The sequence below is a fragment of the Aspergillus ochraceoroseus genome, assembly GCF_002846915.1.
Source record: "Aspergillus ochraceoroseus IBT 24754 chromosome Unknown P175scaffold_3, whole genome shotgun sequence".
Lineage (NCBI taxonomy): Eukaryota > Fungi > Ascomycota > Eurotiomycetes > Eurotiales > Aspergillaceae > Aspergillus > Aspergillus ochraceoroseus.
The window spans coordinates 430,607-448,524 of record NW_024468478.1 but is presented as its reverse complement, the minus strand read 5'-3'; the positions used below and the strand labels follow the sequence as shown (position 1 = coordinate 448,524).

The following is a 17,918-nucleotide window of genomic DNA, read 5'->3' as shown; positions in this document are numbered from 1 at the left end:
TCCTGGTCTCATATGATTACTATTCTTCTTTAGAATGGACTGTCCATCGGTCCTACACCCTCTCCTGGGTCGAGTGGACGGAAAAGCGCAGGACGGCGTAACCCAATTCCTGGGTCTCCAATATGCAACTCTACGGGATGTATTGGCTCCGGCCCAACTGGTCGATTCTACTACACCGAACTCCTCCACGGTAGATGCGCGCGAATATGGGTACGGGATCTCTCCTGGAACCACCGTGTGCGACCTGAGCTAACGATACCGGGGCGGACGACCAGACCACCCGTCATTTCTCCGCCAGGGTCGGCAGAGATGGAAATGAGCTTCATCCAGCAGCGCCTGCCGAAGAAGAAGGTGCCCCCGCCGTCTGCACTCGGGGGCCTCAGCCTGAATATCACCGTGCCTGCTGCATATCCGGAGCGGGAGGGACGACGACTACCGGTGCTCGTCTACATTCACGGTGGCGGGTTTGTCTTTGGGTCCAGCACGTATCCGCACTACGACCAGGCGGAGGTGGTGAGGACAGCCGCGGCGCGACAGACTCCTATTATTGCAGTCAATATCAAGTAAGGCCTTACCTACTCCTTTTTGGCCTACTCGAATTCGGTCAATAACAAATGTTCTGGGAATCTATAGCTACCGGCTCGGGATCCCTGGATTCCTCACATCCCAGGAGCTGCGGAACGCCGGGTACGAGGCCAATAATGGCCTGCGGGATCAGAAGGTGGCCCTGAGATGGATCCAGCGATATATCGCCGGCTTTGGGGGCGATCCGACCAATGTCACCGTCGTGGGACAGAGTGCAGGTGCCGGTAATGGTGTCCCCCGGAGCTTCTTCCTGAAATGATTCAAGATCTGACCGGCAGTAGCTTCCGTCCATTACCATCTGAGGTCGCCCGAGGGTCTTTTTCAAAAGGCCGTGCTACTGTCAGGGACCTCGTTTTTGATGCCTCCCGTCACGCAGGAAATTGCCGAAATCAGGTACAAGATGGTCTTGGATCAACTCGCCCTGGGGGAGAAGACGCTGGAAGAATGCATCCAGACACTCACCCATGATATCCCCGTGGACCAACTGGGTACCGTCCCCCTGCAGGTGCCTCTGGGGCCCGTGATCGACGCGGAGACGGTTCCAGAGGCGGCGACCTTTGCAGCCTTGGATGGGAATTATAAGAAAGATGAAAGCATCCAGAAGCTCATGCTCATCGACCTACAATCAGACGTACGTGTTTACCCACCTCCTCTTCTCTCTCTCTCTTCTCTCTCTCTTTTCTCTCTCTCTCTGGGTGACGTAGAAGTTGACAAAAAAAGATAGGCCACCATCTTCGCCCATGTGAACCTGCACGCGCGTCTCAATGGAATCACTGCAGCATTCACAGCATCCATGGAGACATACTTCGGGACGGAAGACGCCCGGAAGCTGCTCGCCTTCTACAAGGTCGATTCCGCCACCACAACCACCCCGGATCCAAACACTCTGAGCGCCGTCGTCCGTTTCTTCACCGATATCTTCTTCTACGCTCCGGCGGTGCAGGTGGCGCAGGCATTCGCTGGCTCAACTCTGGCGCATTTCAATGAAGGCAACCCGTGGGCCGGGACATTCCAGGGCCACGCAAGCCACCTGCTCGACACGGCTTTCCTGTGGCAAAACTACAACTCTTTCATGGAGCCCGCCGTGCGAGCCGTCGCGGAGACGTTCGCCTCGGACCTAGTAGCCTTCGTGGTCGGGGAGGCGCAGCTGAGCCGTGCGCGGTTGCCGGATTATCAGCAGGACGGGGAGGTGATTGTCTACGGGCCCAGTGCCGAGGGTCAAACGCGGGAGATCGTTGGGGCGATGGACGAGCGCGGTGGCCGTCGGGTTGGCTTCTTCCAGCTAGCTGGAGAGATTGGAGGACTTGACCGGGTGCGAATGGCCGCGCGAGGATTTTTGGAGAGCTCAATGTAGACCCTGATTTGTACGCCTAAACCGGTTGATTTTACTAGGGGAAGAGAATCGAGAGCTGTGCAGGTGACATGTATACCGTACGTAGTACGAATAGGATCGTGATACTATCCCCACTGTGGCCACCATATCGTATGCGTGCGGGTCAGGTAGACGAATGAGAGCGAGCCTATACTCACGTAGAGAGAGAGAGAGTGCCGGGCACCGGAAGCCGCGTTTCCTTGTCAATGGCACGCGATTCACAAGTGGGTTTAGGCTTAAAAGATGCAGTCCGTCCTGCACTATGTACTCTCATCCAGCATGGCATGCTCCCAAACCCTAACCGCAACGCCCCCCGCAATGTCTACTACTACATCAACCTCGATCCCCGAAACCGCCGCGGCATTGGTCTTCCTAGCACCGGGGCAGCGACTCCACCACGAATCGCGAGCGCCTACTCCCCCGGTCACTGCCGGCGCGGCCATCGTGCGCATCCTCCGCACCAGCGTCGTAGCCTACCTTCGGTCTGTCTTCGCGGGGGATGGCACCCGCAGCTACCCGCTCCCGACTCCCATGGTGCCCGGGAACCACGCCGTCGGCCGGGTCGTCGCCGTCGGGCCTGACGCAACAACCCTGACGGCGGGCCAGCTGGTCTTCGTAGACGTCACCCTCCGCAGCCGCGACGACCCCACCCGGGCCGCTGTATTTGGCATCCACGAGGGCTTCGACGACGAAACCCGGCGGCTGATGCGCGGCGAGTGGCGCGACTCCACCTACGCGCAGTACGCCAAGGTGCCGCTGGAGAATCTCTTCCCACTAGACGAAACCACCTTGCTCCTCCAGGGCCAGGGCCAGGGCCAGGGCCAGGGACGACGACGACCGTCTCCTTCCTCCCTGGGCTACTCCCTCGACGACCTGGGCTACATCCCGCGGCTGGCGATTCCCTACGGCGGGCTGCGGACCCTGGACCTCCAGCCCGGCGAAACGGTGATCATCAGCCCGGCAACCGGCAGCTTCGGCAGCGCGGCGGTGTTCCTGGCCGCGGCCATCGGCGCGCGCGTCATCGCCTTCGGACGCAACGAGCGCAAACTCGCCCAGTTCGCCCGGGGCCCCTACAGCCAGCGCATCTTCCCCGTTCCCATCACGGGCGACCCGGGCGTCGACGGCGCCGCGCTGGCCCGCTACGGCCGCGTCCACGCTTACCTGGATATCTCGCCGCCCATGGCCGCGGGCTCGACGCATTTCCGCAGCGCCATCACGGCCCTCGGCATGAATGGCCGCGTCTGTCTGATGGGCGGGCTGGCCGAGGACACCGCGCTGCCCTACCACGCCGTCATGCACCGGAACTTGAAGATCTGCGGCCGGTGGATGTACGAGCGCGAGGATCTCCGCAGGCTGTTGGAGATGGTGGAAACCGGCGTGGTGCCCCTGGGCGCGGGGATCGGTGCGCATCTGGTCGGCAGCTTTGCGCTGGAGGAGTGGGAGGCGGCGTTTATCGCGGCGGCGGAGAACACGGATCCGGGTCAGTATGTGCTGCTTAGCCCCTAGATGCTACTACTTTTTTTTTTTCTTTTTTTTACGGAATAATGAAAAGAAGAACTATTATTGTTAAGGCAATAGAAATAAGTGTACAGTCTAGGGGGTTTTCTCGTGGAAACAGTGGCAAAGACCTGGAGTGTTTCAAAGAAGTGCGCGTTCAATTAGATATACAGATTTAGAGATCGATAAATAGATACCTTAAAGGGCCTTTTTCTCGTTGTAATACTCGGGATAGCTGGGTTGATAGCCCAGGATATAACGCCCCCAAAAGTTCATCCCCCACAACACCACTCGCCCAGCGACCAGCCCCATCCACCGCGTCGGCATCGGGATGCCCAGTGGCGTATCGGCCGCGTGCAAGAAGACAAACAACTGAAACGGACTGGGCGGCACACCGGCCTTGCGACAGTCGTCCAGATAGCCAAAGAAGTTGCGGAAGAAGCGCTGCTCGCCCTCGTAGTCCTCCGGGGTGAGGTTCACATCCAGCACCAGCGGTTCCGTGGTGGAGGCGTTGTTGATTGTGTGGTAGACTTGTTTCGGAATCACCGCCTTGGTGGGCAGGGCCGGGTCGGTGGTCGAGATGGTGATCCAGGGGGTGGTTGCGTAGTCTCGGAACAGGTGGCATGTCCCCGAGACGACGTGGAAGTGCTCAGTCTGATGGATGTGCCAGTGGAACGGGGGGACCATGATCGAGGGTTTCTTGGGATCCCAGGCGGGATGTTGGTTTCTCAGCAGGTACTCGGACCCGGCCGCCTGGAACTCGAGGCTGGAGGCGCCATCTTCGTAGTAGATTGGATTGTCATCTGCGCGAAAGGTCTTGGGTGGAAGAGAGGCTCGCAGGAATGAGAACATGGTGTGAGAGATCGAGGATTGTGTGGAGGGAGGACAGATGAGGGAGACGGATGAAGAGTATGTATCTTTATTTTGCGGTGCATTCGGGGTCCGGAAACCGGTATCCGGTACAGATTAAATTTCCTGTACAAAATCCAATGGTTACCTATTCTTATACTAGATATAATATATAAATATATAGATATAGATATAGAAAAGCCGAGGTATCCATGCCTTTCTGCCCACCTAAACCGCTACCCGCTTTAGGTGCGCCACACATTCTTCGCGATCACACATTCTTCGCAATGTTTTTAATATTTGAAGCTATATAACAACAACAACACTAGTAATCAAAATAAAAAAACTCTCCAGCTTCTTTAGCATGTCTTGCATTATCAATTCCTCTTTGAATTGACTCCTGCAAGCGTGGAGGGGGTAGAAAACTATATACTTTCTTTTTCTACTTTGCTAACCTCTTCTACTCATATTCAGCATCCTTTACCTTCCTATCTTTAATTAATCAAATAGCATCACGAACTCTTAGAACCCCATTACTAGATAGACCTTTAATCTGGCGCTTAATATAAACCCGGCGTTAAGGCTCTTGCACGGCCCTAATCCTTTAAATTACTTCCTGGGTCATTTTTAGCTCCTCGAGCTTCTCTGCCTAATATTGAAAGAGTTTTGATATATTCCGCCTTGCCTAGTCAGATACCTTATCAAGTTCCTTTCTAACCTTTGCCTGATTCTTTAGAAGAGCCTCTATTATTGCTGGAGGACTGTTTTCAACGCTGGAGGATAGTAATGGTAGTGGAGATAGGGTTCGACAAAGGTCAATTAATATATCTGGTATATCTATCTGATTCGCTAGTTTTTTAATAATTTTAGTGCCATTAACTGGCCAGATACCGCGTTCTTTAAAGGCATCTCGAATAATTCGCTGTAGAAAGGTCTGGTTGCGGATTAGCTAGATAATCTTTAAGAACTCTGCCTTCCCATATAGCTTACCCCCCCATTAAGACAGCTCATTAGGAGTTGGTGGGATGTTCTATTTCCATATTTATATGATCTAGTTAATTAAGGCCTTCTCCTGATATGGCTATAGAAGGTTCTTATTCATTATTGTTAGTATTACTAGTATCTTTGGTTTTTTGAGGCGCGTTCAGAGTGTAGAGTCAGGCACATTGAATTCTCATGCAATCTTCGTGATATTTGGTTTTTTTTGCTTTTTAACTGTGGCAATAGCTTCAAGCAAGCGAGATTCATTAAAATCTGGAGATTTAGGCATGTTGTGTTGTAATAATAATAAAAATAAGTTGAAATATTAAAAATCGCGAAGAATGTGTGATCGCGAAGAATGTGTGGCGCACCTAAAGCGGGTAGCGGTTTAGGTGGGCAGAAAGGCATGGATACCGAACTGTGGATCTAACCTTATCATAAATTATGGTGATAAGCTTATCTTAGGGTTATAATTATGAATTGATATTACAGACTGGAAATGTACGGACATTATTATGAACGCAGACTATTCTTGGAACGTCTTAAATATACATTCGATTCGGTACGAGAAATGGCAATATATATATACAGTCTTGAGTCGTCATGTATTGATTAGAACCCCACGTGGATCAAGTCAGCCCGGGGCTTGCGCATTTCCACAAAGTCGGCAAGCACCAGAGACGACATCCTGCGACGGTACTGCCACACCCGGTAGTGGTTGTACATGGGCGTAGCGCCCGAGGGAGTCTATAGGCATATTCGTTTAGCAGAATACCTTTTGACAAGTGGAAAACACACAAACAGCGAGGAAGGTTACTGTACCTGATGATAGGTTGCGCAGCCGGGAACCAGAAACGAAGGTGTGCCTCGGTTCTCTCGGAGCCAGTCGTTATGCAGCTTTTGAACAAGCCGGTCCGGATACAAGGCGTAGTTGGATTGTTGTTGCTGCCGCTTAATATGCTTGACCATCGCACAGTGATAGTTGATCTGGATTTCGACGACGGTGGTAATGTTGGACCAATAGTTGGTCGAGTTGGGCCCAAGGGTGAGGAAGAAGTTGGGGAATCCGGTAACTCCCACACCTGTTGCGGGTAATCTGTCAGCTGGAGAGATCTCACCAGTGTGCTGGGGGAAGGAGGAGGGGGGAAGCATTACTCCAATAGGTTTCCGGATAATCACGCCAGGTCTCGGACAAGTTCTTGCCTTCCTCTCCATAAACCTGGAAATGTCCTCCCGAGTCGTTCATATCGAAGCCAGTTCCCCAGATCAGGACATCGATCGGTCGCTCGACTTCCTGGTCAGGCCTGGCAGAGTCGACAGATACAATGCCCCGCTCGCTGATCCGCACCGGTTTCTCCGTGACGAGCTCAACATTATGCTGGTTGAACATGGAGTACCAGTTATCTAGAAACAGGACCCTTTTGCAACCAAATGTCGCTGTGGGACGCAGCTTGCGCCGGAGCTCCGGGTCCGGCACCTCGCGGTTCAAAAAGGCCATCGCAGCTTCGTGCATGGCTTTGTTCTCGGATGTTCCACTCATCCACATGTTCTTCGTCTGGTCAAACTGTTGCATTCTTCAGTCAGTTGGGGGTTCCTCCTCGGGTACTTGGATCGGATCACTCACAAATCGGCACCACCACGAATGATAGAACCGCAGCACTGGGGGAAACAGCCAGAAGAGCAGTCTCTGCCAGCGTGGGATGACATGGTTGTTTCGTGGTAAGACGTGCCCAGCGCTCCGCTGGTACATGTACAACTGGTCCACGAGCGGTTGGATCTTCGGCCCAACCTGGGCTGCACTGGGTCCTGTTCCGATGAGAGCCACGCGCTTCCCCCGGAGATCATAGCCTGTGGGCCACTCCCCCGTGTGAAACTGATCCCCTTGAAAGTCCTCGCGACCTGGAATGGCCGCGTACTTAGGACGGTGGAACCCGCCACCGTTGTCAAAGACTACATTGGCCGTCCACCGTGTGCGGTAGCCGGTCGACCGGTCTTCCACGAGGATCTCCCACAGAAACAGCTTCTCGTTCCACCGTGCCTCATGGACCTCCACATTGAAGATGGTCGATGGTCGCAATTTATACTTATCGGCGTAGTGGGCGTAATATTGTTGAATCTCTGCGCCTTCGGAGAACTTCTTGGACCAGTCTGGGCGATGACAATGTCAGGATCCCGATCACCAGCGGAAGCATCGGAAAAAAAAAACAAATCACTTACTCGGGTTTAAACAGGTTGGCATGACATAGGCATGGCTGGGAATATCACATGCTGCCCCAGGGTACCGATTGCTTCGCCAAACGCCGCCAAAGTCATCATTTCGGTCGAAGATGACAAACTCATCGGCGCGGAGGGTGCTGGTTCTGAGGAACTGGGAGCCCAGCGACACGCCGCACATTCCTGCGCCGATTATGGCGCAGAAGATGTGTTTCTCGGCTGTACTACTGTCTTTGGTTGCCATGATTGTTGATGTGGGTGGATGGGTGAGGGAATGGTGGAAAGGGAAGACATTCGTGAACAAGGTAATTCCTTGACCTTTAACATCCTTCGTTATCATCCGAGCTTCGAGCTCGTCCATAGACCATCAACATCTTGCTTGGATGCTGGGCCGGAGTCCGGGGTCCGGTGGAAATCCGCAGTCCGTGGTTCCTATCGTCGCTTATCGTGATGGAGATGAGCTTCAGCTTCAGATTATCTCTTATCTTGGGTATACCTGATGATAAATTTATGTGAACCAATATCATACTGTATCAGCTAGAAAGCTCTGTCTTGACACCTTTTTAGCTCAGCGGTAAAGGTCGACAATTTATCTTGTTGAAATATAGAGAAACTCTACGCTGAAGGTTAGGAAGATTCCGGAGCGGATTAACTTTTTTTTTGGGGGGGGGGGTCAGGGTCAGGGTTTAGGGTTGCATAAGAGAAGAGAGTACTCCGTCCGAACCCTAGGGTTTTGTGCACCACTGCAGTCAAGTTCAACAGGTTTTAAATCAAGGATATTATTCAATGATTATATTAATGATGTGGGGGATGTCTCAGGTAGAGTCGTCTAGAGCTAGGAATTGTTGTCTTGTTACTGATGTGAAGAACTAATCATCATGAATAAATAAAGGAAAGACAATATAACTATAAAACAAGATTTCAGGATGGGATGATATTACAGGATGTGGATTGTTTGAAAATCACAACAGGTACAATACTGCAGGCTCAAGTACATAACTTTCCACAGGAAAAACCATAGCAATAGGGTCACTTGACGAATATGCTGAAAGACAGTCCCAAACAGAATCAATAAACAGATAAGAAAAACAACACCCGTTGAAACACAGAGGAAAAGAGCAGGAAAAAAAGATCAAGGTCAATTAGCCTTCTTCTTGCGTCCACGCCTGGGCCTCGTTTCAGCCTCCGCTTCGGCATCGTCCTTGCCATCGGCCTTTGTCTTCCTCTGCCTCTTCTGAGTACCAGAAGGTGGATTTTCTTTGCTGGCGCCCTTGGCCGGACGGCCCCGTTTCGCAGCCTTGGGCTTAGACGCAGCAGCAGGAGCCTCATCTTCCTCAGAAGCAGGGGCGGCCGCCTTCTTCTCACGAGGGCTGATCCTCCTAGTAGCAGCAGGGGCGGCCGCCTTCTTGGTTCTCTTAGCCTTGGGTGCCTCTTCCTCAGAGTCATTACTTTCATTGTCTTCATCGCCCTGAAAATCCTTTTCCACCTCAGCGCGGCCACGCTTCTTAGGCTTTGAAGCTGAGATGGGGGCTTCCTCCTCGCTATCTTCCTCCTTTTCACCATCCTGGCAAATCTCGTTAGTTTCTCATATACAGCTTGGGGACTAGTCAAAGAAAAGGATCTAAATACCGCGTCATTCTTGGTGTTCTTTTTCGAAACGCGCTTCCGGAACCCTGTTTTACCAGGTTGATTCATTTCAGGATCCTATACAGGTTAATATTTCTGTCTCTCTCTCTCTCTCTCTCTCAAAATAACTCTTTTTCATAAAGACGAGCATAAACCTGCGCAAAATAGAAAAAAAAAAAAAAAAAAAAAAAGTGAAATAATTCGTAACTCACCCCCTTCCAATCCTCATCATCAACATGGCCCTGCTCCACAGCCTTTTTAACCTTCTCCTGATTTTCAGGAGAAAGCTCATCAAACCCATCGATAGTAGAGAGGTCCTTGTCGTCGCCAACAAGCTCACCGAAATTGGCAATAATCTTAGGTGTGACACATCCCCTACCCAGACCATCAGTAACAAACTTCTCCACAACATAAAGAGCAAAACCGCGCAATAGGAAAAAGAGAACCCCCAAGGAAAAGCAAACGTACCAGTGTCTCCAGAAGAAGCTCTGGAAACGCTCCGTGTCGACCCAAGTTCCCAGACGAAGCTCGCCCTTGAGAATCTTGACTTTGTTGTCTTTGCATTCCTTATTCTGGCAGCCTGCGCGGCCTGTGGAAGCCTCGTCTGGTTCGCAGTTAGCATGTTTCTTTGCTCTGGTATATAGAATCCTGGAGAGGTAGAGGGGAATGTAGTGTTGTATATATAGGTACCTATGCGGTAGGAAGGCATGTTGTCGGAGGCAACGAGAAGTACAGGTGAAATTAACTGGAGGTTGGAAAACTTTTTGAGACAGAAAGCAAAGTATGTAGAAAAGAAGAAGAGCAAGCAGAAATTATAGAGAAATGAAAGAAAGAATGGGGCGAGGCGAGGATACATCAAGGAGATGAAGGGATTGCATGATGAAAGAAAGTGTGCAAGTTGGCGAGGCATGAACGGAATCCGCCAAAGACCAAGTCCGCACTGCTGTTTGCTGCCATCTTCTCTTCTGCCCCTCTTTGTTTTTTTTTTTTTTTTTGCCAGCTTTGATGACGGGGGTGATGCAAAATAGACTACTGAGTCCTCAATTCAATAAGGACATGTTTTTTTTTTATTTTGTTGTTTGTGGTTAAACTTGAGAGTTCGCGCTCTAGTTGCAAAGATACAGTGATAGATCAATCCATCTAGATAAAGGTAGACAGACCTTCCTTGCATCTACTAGGCCTAGAACCATTGAAAGTTTCTACTGCAAATGTATTCATTATCTCTGTTCTACTCGTTCTTCCGTTTCAAGCGAATGGACTATGTATGTTCAAGAAAACAAAGAAAGCGATATCGAAGAACGTTCCTAGGCTTGGGAGTCTAAGAATGAATGGAAAGCTAAAGATAGAAGCCCGGGCAGAACAGAAATATGCAACAATGGAATGGTTTTAACTGACACCAGGAACTCAGGAATGTTTCTGTGCCATGAGGTCCAACTCGAGCCTTTCAAGAGCGGTGACATGTTTTCTGAGCATGACCACTGCACCTAAACTGAGACGCGAAAAGAACACTGATGCCTTATCTTGGTCATTTTGTCCATGAGACGTGCGGTTATGATGCTCAATCATACCGAGCGCTTCAATGATGGCTCTGCGTAGTAGTTGTGGGCGCTCCGGACTCGGATCAGGGACATAGTACCAATTCAAAACGTCTTCCAGGCCCGCAACTGGGTATTGCAAGGCCCGATGAATAAATTTCCTTGTTAGAAGGAATGCCTTCTCTGTATACTGTGAAGACTCGACCCGTCTGCTATCTTCAACCGCAAGAACTTCGTAGCCTGCTTCGTCTGGGAAAAATTAGTATTAGGAAAGAAGAATTCTGACAGGAAGCAGCATACTGTAAAATGGAGCCTTGACCAAAACAAGCCCCATTATGGAAACTAAAATTTGCAACACAGTTGATTTTAGAGGTGACCAGGTCTCATCCGGGTTCTCAGTCGGCCACGTTCCTAGAATACTGAGGCAGATTTTGCCATCCTCATACAAGTTCGGATTGACAGCCCCCTGTCCATTAGTCCAGGAGTGGAAGAATGTGGATGGGGGACTGTTCGGAAAGTCTTCGTTCAAGTGAAAATCAATAAGATATGGGGCATGTTCATAGGGCGTGCCTTCCGGTCCAATGATCATCACTCGCAACAAGTCCATCCTCGACTCCCATGTGCGCACAAATATACCCGGAGGTAAGGACGACTCCAAAACCTCAAATTCTTTGCGAATACGCTTCATTCGTAGTCTTGATGATACCAACGTAGACTTGGATAAAAAATGATGGTCCAAGGGAGGCGAGTCTTCCAACACAACAAACCCCTGAGGACATGACGATGGTGTAGGAAAAGAGAGGATGTGGAGTATATTGATTTCTTCGAATATTTTAGCGGCATTGTCGATGCTGGACTCTCCTTCATGATGTGAATCGGGCTTTTCAGGGGGATTGATTTCGGATACCGCGGTCACAACCACTTCCCCACCCTCAACCATCCTTTCCGGAACAGGAATCAGTTCATCAGAGTCAGCAGAATCATAGGATTCATCTTCAGTCATCCAATTATCGTCAGCGCTGTCATTATCAAGACGCTCACCCCCCTCATATTCAAATGTGTGGAAGGTTGATGAATCATCTCGGGATCTGAATGGACCCATGCCGGCAAGGGTCAAAAAATCAAAGGACTGGACAGGGACAGCTGGTATAGATTCGTCCAGATCTATTACCATTAGGATCCTCTCTAGGGGGACACAGATGTCACGGCAACTGGCGGCGCCGGGGAGACGAACAGTGATGATACCGTTGGTGTCCACCCCAACTATTTTCCCAAAAAAGTTGACCGAGGAGCTCCCATCAGTATTTTCATTATGAACGCTATACCGCCGATGCGTAGGGGATGTATTTATCCTTGTCGTGTTTTTGAACCACGCCGAGTTGATCATCGCCGACTTCATGGCCTGAAGGTAAACAGACAAATCAAGGTATGTGATTGGGGATAGGAAGCTCAGCTGACAAGGACCGACGGCTCTGACAGGTTCGTCAGAGGGTGACGGGATTATGGCAGACCGATCAACCGACTCCGGTGCCAGGATGACTAGGTCGTCCAAGAATCTGCTCAAGCCGCCGTAGGTGGTAAGCTCGTAGATAGAAACATTGGTTATAGTGTCGCTAAGTACCCCAAGAGAAGAGTAGGGGTTTAGGGCATTCCCTCCGTAAAATAATTCCACCATATTATCGTACCAACGGACAGACGCTATTCGTTCTCGGCTGTCAACCGCCTGAACAATACCAACCTGAGGTATACGCAATGCCCCCCTCATGCGGCTGCGTAGGAAGTGTGGAAATGGCTCCGCATTATGTGTAAGAGGTCCTCCAATGGCTTCGACCCTATCTTTTAGAACGACTATATTTCCAGGCCAAAGTTCGTCTTCACCACTAGCAATCTTGTGCAACGAGGTGCCTTGTTCAGCAGAAACAGTTCCATCCTGCCATTGAACGGCCACTTGTGTTCTGGAAGAGACAATCCGAAAAATGTTTAGATCATACCCAAAGGTCTGGTCCGCAGGGATATGCCTGAATTGAGAATACTTTGTTACAGCACTCGCTGTGTTGCGGAAGCGGACTCGATCCCCGATCTCGAGCTGGGAGTCACACCGAAAGCTCGACGATGAAGAACTTTCGCTTAGCGGACGGCCGAAGTCGCATTTCACGGCGGTTCCTTGCAATGCAGATGCCCTCATAACCTCGGAATTCGGGGTTTGATATCGGGACTCCGCGGAAAATACATTAGGGCAGAGCCAGTCGATATGTACATCCATTGAAGGGGTTGCCATTACATAGCCCTGTACCAGCAAGCTTTGCATTCCGGGAGGGAGGTCTCCACGGCTGATATTTGATGCATCAGTGATAGTCGCTTGGCCGGGGAAGATGAACTCCGTCTCTGATGTCCATAGATATTCTCCGTTCCCAATATCGTGTGACTTCAAAGCATCAGTCTCGGGTAATGAAACCACAGCTTTGGGGTTAGAACAAAGTGGAAGCTCGAGAGCGAATGGATCCAGTGGGGAGGTAACCTTCAGATTTGGAAGAAGCAAAACCGCGTCGCGTTCGACTTGCTGAATGACTCCCAGCTTCTGACGATATATGATAAAGTCACCCTCGGAAAACTCCTCGTGTTTGGTGAGATCTGATAATGAGATATCGTAAAGTAGAGGAGGACCGAGTTCGGCATTCTCAGCCGCTTGAGAGCCCACCATATTGTTGAGCGGCTTTTCTGTGAATCTGAGGGGCCCATACTCTCCTGTCACCGGGTCTACTGGTTGAAATGCAATAGGTTCTAGAGTACATGTTGCGGTTGTACTGATGATTGTTCCGCTGATGGTATCATCCGGGTGCCGTTTTACCGTTTGCCCCAGATCCAGGACTCGATCGACGAGTTCGAGGTCGTCTTCATGGATGAGAGCACAACCATGCGAAGGCTCAACAAAGCTGACAAAAACGTATCCTTTGGGAGGCTGCAATTGTTAGAAAGCCATCCCTCTTCTCAAGAGATGAATAGAATAAGTAACCTACCACGCCGGTTGTTGTAAAGCTCATGAGATCGTTTTCGGGGATCTCGGTATACCTGAGGATCAGAACATCCGACAGCAGTTCATGTTCATCGACCTGAAAGCTCAACGGGTCAATCCATAATTTGCGGGACGATCAGTGTTGGAATAGGTCAAACGTACATCGTATGGGGTTCTCTGTATTAGGAAAAGATTAGACTCAAGCAAGCTATCGAGGCATATCCAACTCCACTACTTACGACGACATGTCCCAACAAAGTGGGGTTTGATTTGAGATAGCATGCATCATCACGATCGAACTAGGAGCGATTTAGCAACTTAGCAGGAGATGAAGTAGTAAGTTATGCCACCTTCTGATTATGCCTGTAGACTGGAACAGGAGAGACAAATCCCGAGTCCATTGGGAAGCAGACGAGCGTGATATGAAGCTCAGGATAATAGTACTAGGAGCGGCTGTAGGTAGGATAAGGCGTTGGGAAGAAACACGGGTATCGTCAAAATCCATGAGATCAGAAAAAGGTTGGGACAGGGTGCATTTGAAAAGAGGATATGGATAAAATAAGGGATTAATAAGACCAAGAAGAGCTGTCAAAAGAATGAAAAAGAAATAAGAGGGTGAGACAGACGAGGGAGGAGAAGAAGGAGAAGGAGAAGCAGAAGACTTCCGTATAGTAAATAATCCTCTCGATCAGAGAGCAGCCAGCTGGTGTCACATGGTGCAACACCACACCCAGGTCTTAGCAGTATAGCTTGAATCCCCGTGGCTGGGAAAACTCCCGCTGTTGCAGAAACATGGATCTGACTCTTTTTACTTTCCCAGTAGATCTCGCATGTTGGAGCAGTTGATTTCCATGGGATGTTGAATTCCTCCCAATCACTGGCTCCACACACCACCCACTCAGACTTTGCCCGAGACTGCGAATTCCTCCTTCTCATCCCATCACCCTTCCCTTCTTCCTGTTCATCAGGCCACCGCTTTACTTCAAGGTTTGAACCTGATTGTTCTTTATCCCCCACAGCCGACTAGAAGACAACTCCGCGGCAAAGCCTATTATCATCATTCCTTACGTCAAGGCCCCCCCAGGCACTACTAGACCGCATCACCCAGCGAGCCCTCACCTCAGTCCTCCCAACTATTATTACCGAACCCGCTTTCCATTCAACTTTCTTTTTCATTTTTACCTTCTTTATGCGGAAAAGAACCTCCGCTTGAAAACGAAAACGAAAAAAAAAGAAAAAAAATATGTCCGAACCAGGCCCAGACTCAATCCCGACCAGCGCAGACCCCCGCAGCAAGCGACCGCTCAAACGACGCGCTGTAACTCCGCACTCCGAACATGCCTCGCAGATAGAACACCTCTTCCGTGATCCCTCTAAAGAAATCAGACTTCCTCAAGTCTCGCAGCCACGGACCGCAGCGTCCCTTCCTGCGCCTCCGGAGATCGTTGCCAACGTCCAGGGTTCTTCGGCCGGCGCGGGATCTGGAGAGTTCCATGTCTACAAGGCGAGTCGGCGCCGCGAGTATGAACGACTACGACTGATACAGGACGAGATTGATCGGGAGAAGGAGGATGGAGAGTGGGAGAAGAAAAGGGAGGAGGCACGGCGGAAGGATGATGACAAGACGGAGAAGAATCGGAAACGGAGAGAGAAGCGAAACGCGGCGAAACAGAATAAGCACAAGGGGCCTTCCAACAACAACAACAACAACAACAACAATATCGGGGATAAGGGAAGTGATGATGATGGTCCTAATCCATCCTCGGCCAAAGGGGCTTCTTCTGCTGGGTTGAGGATAGGACAAACATGGTCGACAACTGATGGGTCGCATGAGCCAGGCGTTGAAATCCAGGGTGTGATCATTCACGATGATTGAGAATCTAATTCTAGATAAAACTGGCTGGGGTCCGGAATGTACGATATGAAGATACCCATTGTGATTTTTTGTTTTAAGTCTAGGATATTCATACAAATCAAAGATAATCATGCGGCATTATGTACGCGTTTTTATTACCCTGTTCGTAACCTCTAGTCATCCCCACCGCTGGGGTTAGCAGCGGCCTGCTGTGCAGACTTACCGCTGCAAATATCATCTACACGGAGCAGCAGACATGCGGACTATCTCATCGTTAGCAAATGAAACTGGGTTGGCAAGAATTTCAAAAAAAAAAAAAAACATTGCTTACCTCAACAGCAGTCTTAATACTCTGAAGCTTGACCGCTTCAGGCTCCCAGACCCCGTATTCCTTCATGTCCACTAAAGCGCCAGAGTCACCGTCAAGACCCCATGTGGTGTGGCCCTCGACGTGCTTGGCCCTCAGACGAGTGAGGACACGGATCGGGCTAGCGCCAGCGTTCTGTGCAAGTGTACGTGGGATAACCTCCATGGCGTCGGCGACAGCCTTGTAAGGCCACTGCTGGACGCCTTCAATAGACTTGGCCAATTGGCTAAGCCTGACAGAGACAGCCATTTCAATGGCACCACCGCCAGGGCACAGTCGAGGGTGGAAGATCACGTTCCGGGCAACAGACATGGCATCCTGCAGATTGCGCTCGATCTCGTTGATAATGTCCTTGGAGGGACCACGGAGGAGGATTGTGCAAGCCTTAGGGTTCTGGCACTTCCTGAGGAAGGTGAAGTATTCGTCACCAATCTTCTCAATCTCGAAGAGACCGCATGCGGTTCCAACATCGGACTCCTGGAGATCGTCCACGCGGTTGACGATAGTGGCACCCGTAGCTCTAGCAATACGGTTGTTGTCCGTTTTCCTCACTCGGCGGAGTGCTGTAACATTGGCCTTCATCAAGAAGTGCTGTGCGAGATCTAGATAGGCAAAAGGGTTAGTTTGATATATGATCTCGTTAGTTGATAGAATGACCATTCCATACCAGAGACACCCTTCTCGGTGATGACAACATCAGGCTTCAGAGCTAAGATAGCATCGCACATGTGCTTCACTTGCTCCTCTTCAATCTGTAGAATTCGGTTCCAGTCATCTTCCTTGGTGATTTCAATGTTGGTTTGGGATTCACCCTTCTTGTACTCCAGAGGGCAGTCCAGGAGGATAATTCTGGGGTTCTCGATTCTCCTCCGCATCTTGGGGTGGGTAATATCCTTGTTAACCATTACACCGTCGATAACCTCGCTGTCTTCAATTTGGCCACCGGGGATCTTCTCAATACGGGCGTATCGCTTAATATCGACTTCCCTCTTTCCACCGCCAGCATCGAAGGACACAGTGCGGACTGCCCTCAATGCCAGCCCACACATCAGATCCGACCATCTAGAGACGAACTTTGTTCCGATGGATGACTTGATCAGGGTATACATAGCCTTGTCATCATCAATATCCACAGGCAGCGAGACCTCCTCCACGATAGCAAGCGCATCTGCCAGGGCACGTTTGAAAGCGGAAATGATCACGACGGGGTGGATGTTACGTTCGAGCTGAGGAAGGGCCTGGGCAAGCATTTCACCGGCTGCGACAGTTAGCATAGGTTGACATTGAAATTGATATAAGATAAGAATTGCAGAAGGGGGGGGGGGGGTTGAATGAGTACCAAGAATGATAACGGTCGTAGTTCCGTCTCCGACTTCCTCGTCCTGGGTACGGCTGAGTTCAATCATGCTCTTCGCGGCGGGATGCGACACTTCGATTTCTCGAAGAATAGCATGTCCATCGTTGGTAAGGACAATTCCCCCCATAGGGTCCAGAAGCATTTTCAGCATGGCCTTGGGACCTAGACATGACCGAATGATATCCGCAACGCTGGGGGGGGGGGCAATTTACGTTAGATCTGGAGCGGGGCAGGGGGTGGGTTTCCCACGTACGTCTTTGCAGCGGTAATGTTCGACAGTTGAGCTTTGCGACCGACCTGTCTGTCACCAGAGTTGGTGTCTAACGAACAAGTTAGCGATCTGAAGAGGGAATAGGGGCGACTTCATCAACCAACGTACTCATCACCACCACCGGAGCCTGCATGTTGGCGGCGGTGTCTGGATTTGTCCGGGGAGAAAAAAGGTAAAGAATACAAGTCTCGGGATAACGGCAGGATTAATATCCAAGAGCCGATGAGCAGAAAGACAGATAATGGGAGCGTTCTCAAGGATGAGATGTGGAGTGTTGTGCCCGCCTTCACCATCAAATTTCCAGCGCACCTGGAAGTGGGATTGCGGACTGGAAGCTCACCGCCACTAGCATTCTTTGGGACTAGTTTGTTTCTCCCCTATCTTCTATCGGCTGCC

At 50.5% G+C, this 17,918-nt stretch overlaps 8 protein-coding genes across 8 annotated transcripts; 3 read left to right on the top strand and 5 right to left on the bottom strand.

The window, feature by feature from the left end:
• Nucleotides 1–5: 5 nt before the first annotated feature.
• P175DRAFT_0522730 (uncharacterized protein) lies at nt 6–2,024 on the top strand. The gene is made up of 4 exons (XM_040899276.1): nt 6–563; nt 634–809; nt 867–1,216; nt 1,310–2,024. The coding sequence occupies exons 1-4, from the start codon at nt 310–312 to the stop codon at nt 1,937–1,939; spliced, it is 1,410 nt and encodes a 469-aa protein (XP_040752839.1). The 5' UTR covers nt 6–309; the 3' UTR covers nt 1,940–2,024.
• Nucleotides 2,025–2,217: 193 nt separating this feature from the next.
• On the top strand, nt 2,218–3,667 carry P175DRAFT_0500343 (putative isopropanol dehydrogenase). The gene has a single exon (XM_040896940.1). The coding sequence runs from the start codon at nt 2,276–2,278 to the stop codon at nt 3,461–3,463; it is 1,188 nt and encodes a 395-aa protein (XP_040752838.1). The 5' UTR covers nt 2,218–2,275; the 3' UTR covers nt 3,464–3,667.
• Nucleotides 3,653–4,306, bottom strand: P175DRAFT_0530941 (cupin domain-containing protein; the record flags this gene model as incomplete). Its single annotated transcript, XM_040899827.1, has 1 exon — nt 3,653–4,306. The coding sequence occupies one exon, from the start codon at nt 4,304–4,306 to the stop codon at nt 3,653–3,655; it is 654 nt and encodes a 217-aa protein (XP_040752837.1).
• A 1,482-nt stretch (nt 4,307–5,788) lies between these two features.
• P175DRAFT_0500342 (flavin-containing monooxygenase) lies at nt 5,789–8,084 on the bottom strand. Its single transcript, XM_040896939.1, has 5 exons — nt 7,502–8,084; nt 6,909–7,432; nt 6,440–6,848; nt 6,107–6,366; nt 5,789–6,031 (listed from the first exon to the last, which is right to left on the bottom strand). Exons 1-5 carry the CDS (start codon nt 7,857–7,859, stop codon nt 5,897–5,899), a joined length of 1,686 nt encoding a protein of 561 aa, XP_040752836.1. The 5' UTR covers nt 7,860–8,084; the 3' UTR covers nt 5,789–5,896.
• A 3-nt stretch (nt 8,085–8,087) lies between these two features.
• P175DRAFT_0508417 (uncharacterized protein) lies at nt 8,088–9,833 on the bottom strand (the record flags this gene model as incomplete). The annotated part of the gene is made up of 4 exons (XM_040898351.1): nt 8,088–8,150; nt 9,337–9,499; nt 9,593–9,728; nt 9,815–9,833. 4 exons carry the CDS (start codon nt 9,831–9,833, stop codon nt 8,088–8,090), a joined length of 381 nt encoding a protein of 126 aa, XP_040752835.1.
• Nucleotides 9,834–10,119: 286 nt separating this feature from the next.
• On the bottom strand, nt 10,120–14,291 carry P175DRAFT_0500340 (ubiquitin-conjugating enzyme E2). Its single transcript, XM_040896938.1, has 6 exons — nt 14,023–14,291; nt 13,912–13,971; nt 13,835–13,849; nt 13,677–13,769; nt 10,960–13,618; nt 10,120–10,908 (listed from the first exon to the last, which is right to left on the bottom strand). The coding sequence occupies exons 1-6, from the start codon at nt 14,071–14,073 to the stop codon at nt 10,529–10,531; spliced, it is 3,258 nt and encodes a 1,085-aa protein (XP_040752834.1). The 5' UTR covers nt 14,074–14,291; the 3' UTR covers nt 10,120–10,528.
• A 624-nt stretch (nt 14,292–14,915) lies between these two features.
• Nucleotides 14,916–15,548, top strand: P175DRAFT_0436226 (PRKRIP1 family protein; the record flags this gene model as incomplete). The annotated part of the gene is made up of 1 exon (XM_040893789.1): nt 14,916–15,548. The coding sequence occupies one exon, from the start codon at nt 14,916–14,918 to the stop codon at nt 15,546–15,548; it is 633 nt and encodes a 210-aa protein (XP_040752833.1).
• A 152-nt stretch (nt 15,549–15,700) lies between these two features.
• On the bottom strand, nt 15,701–17,655 carry P175DRAFT_0435553 (chaperonin-containing T-complex subunit CCT3; the record flags this gene model as incomplete). The annotated part of the gene is made up of 6 exons (XM_040893741.1): nt 15,701–15,790; nt 15,859–16,496; nt 16,562–17,152; nt 17,234–17,442; nt 17,505–17,571; nt 17,631–17,655. The coding sequence occupies 6 exons, from the start codon at nt 17,653–17,655 to the stop codon at nt 15,701–15,703; spliced, it is 1,620 nt and encodes a 539-aa protein (XP_040752832.1).
• Between the last annotated feature and the right edge of the window lie 263 nt (nt 17,656–17,918).

Bases quoted from the DNA above. Each gene is read 5' to 3' on its own strand.
- P175DRAFT_0522730 (XM_040899276.1), top strand. From the start codon at position 310: ATGGAAATGAGCTTCATCCAGCAGCGCCTGCCGAAGAAGAAGGTGCCC. The intron at 564-633 runs GTAAGGCCTTAC...GGGAATCTATAG, and splicing joins ATTATTGCAGTCAATATCAA to CTACCGGCTCGGGATCCCTG. The intron at 1,217-1,309 runs GTACGTGTTTAC...AAAAAAAGATAG, and splicing joins TCATCGACCTACAATCAGAC to GCCACCATCTTCGCCCATGT.
- P175DRAFT_0500343 (XM_040896940.1), top strand. From the start codon at position 2,276: ATGTCTACTACTACATCAACCTCGATCCCCGAAACCGCCGCGGCATTG.
- P175DRAFT_0500342 (XM_040896939.1), bottom strand. From the start codon at position 7,859: ATGGACGAGCTCGAAGCTCGGATGATAACGAAGGATGTTAAAGGTCAA. The intron at 7,433-7,501 runs GTAAGTGATTTG...GTCATCGCCCAG, and splicing joins GCCAACCTGTTTAAACCCGA to ACTGGTCCAAGAAGTTCTCC. The intron at 6,849-6,908 runs GTGAGTGATCCG...AGAATGCAACAG, and splicing joins ATTCGTGGTGGTGCCGATTT to TTTGACCAGACGAAGAACAT.
- P175DRAFT_0500340 (XM_040896938.1), bottom strand. From the start codon at position 14,073: ATGGACTCGGGATTTGTCTCTCCTGTTCCAGTCTACAGGCATAATCAG. The intron at 13,619-13,676 runs GTAGGTTACTTA...TAACAATTGCAG, and splicing joins GCTTTACAACAACCGGCGTG to CCTCCCAAAGGATACGTTTT. The intron at 10,909-10,959 runs GTATGCTGCTTC...AATTTTTCCCAG, and splicing joins GGTCAAGGCTCCATTTTACA to ACGAAGCAGGCTACGAAGTT.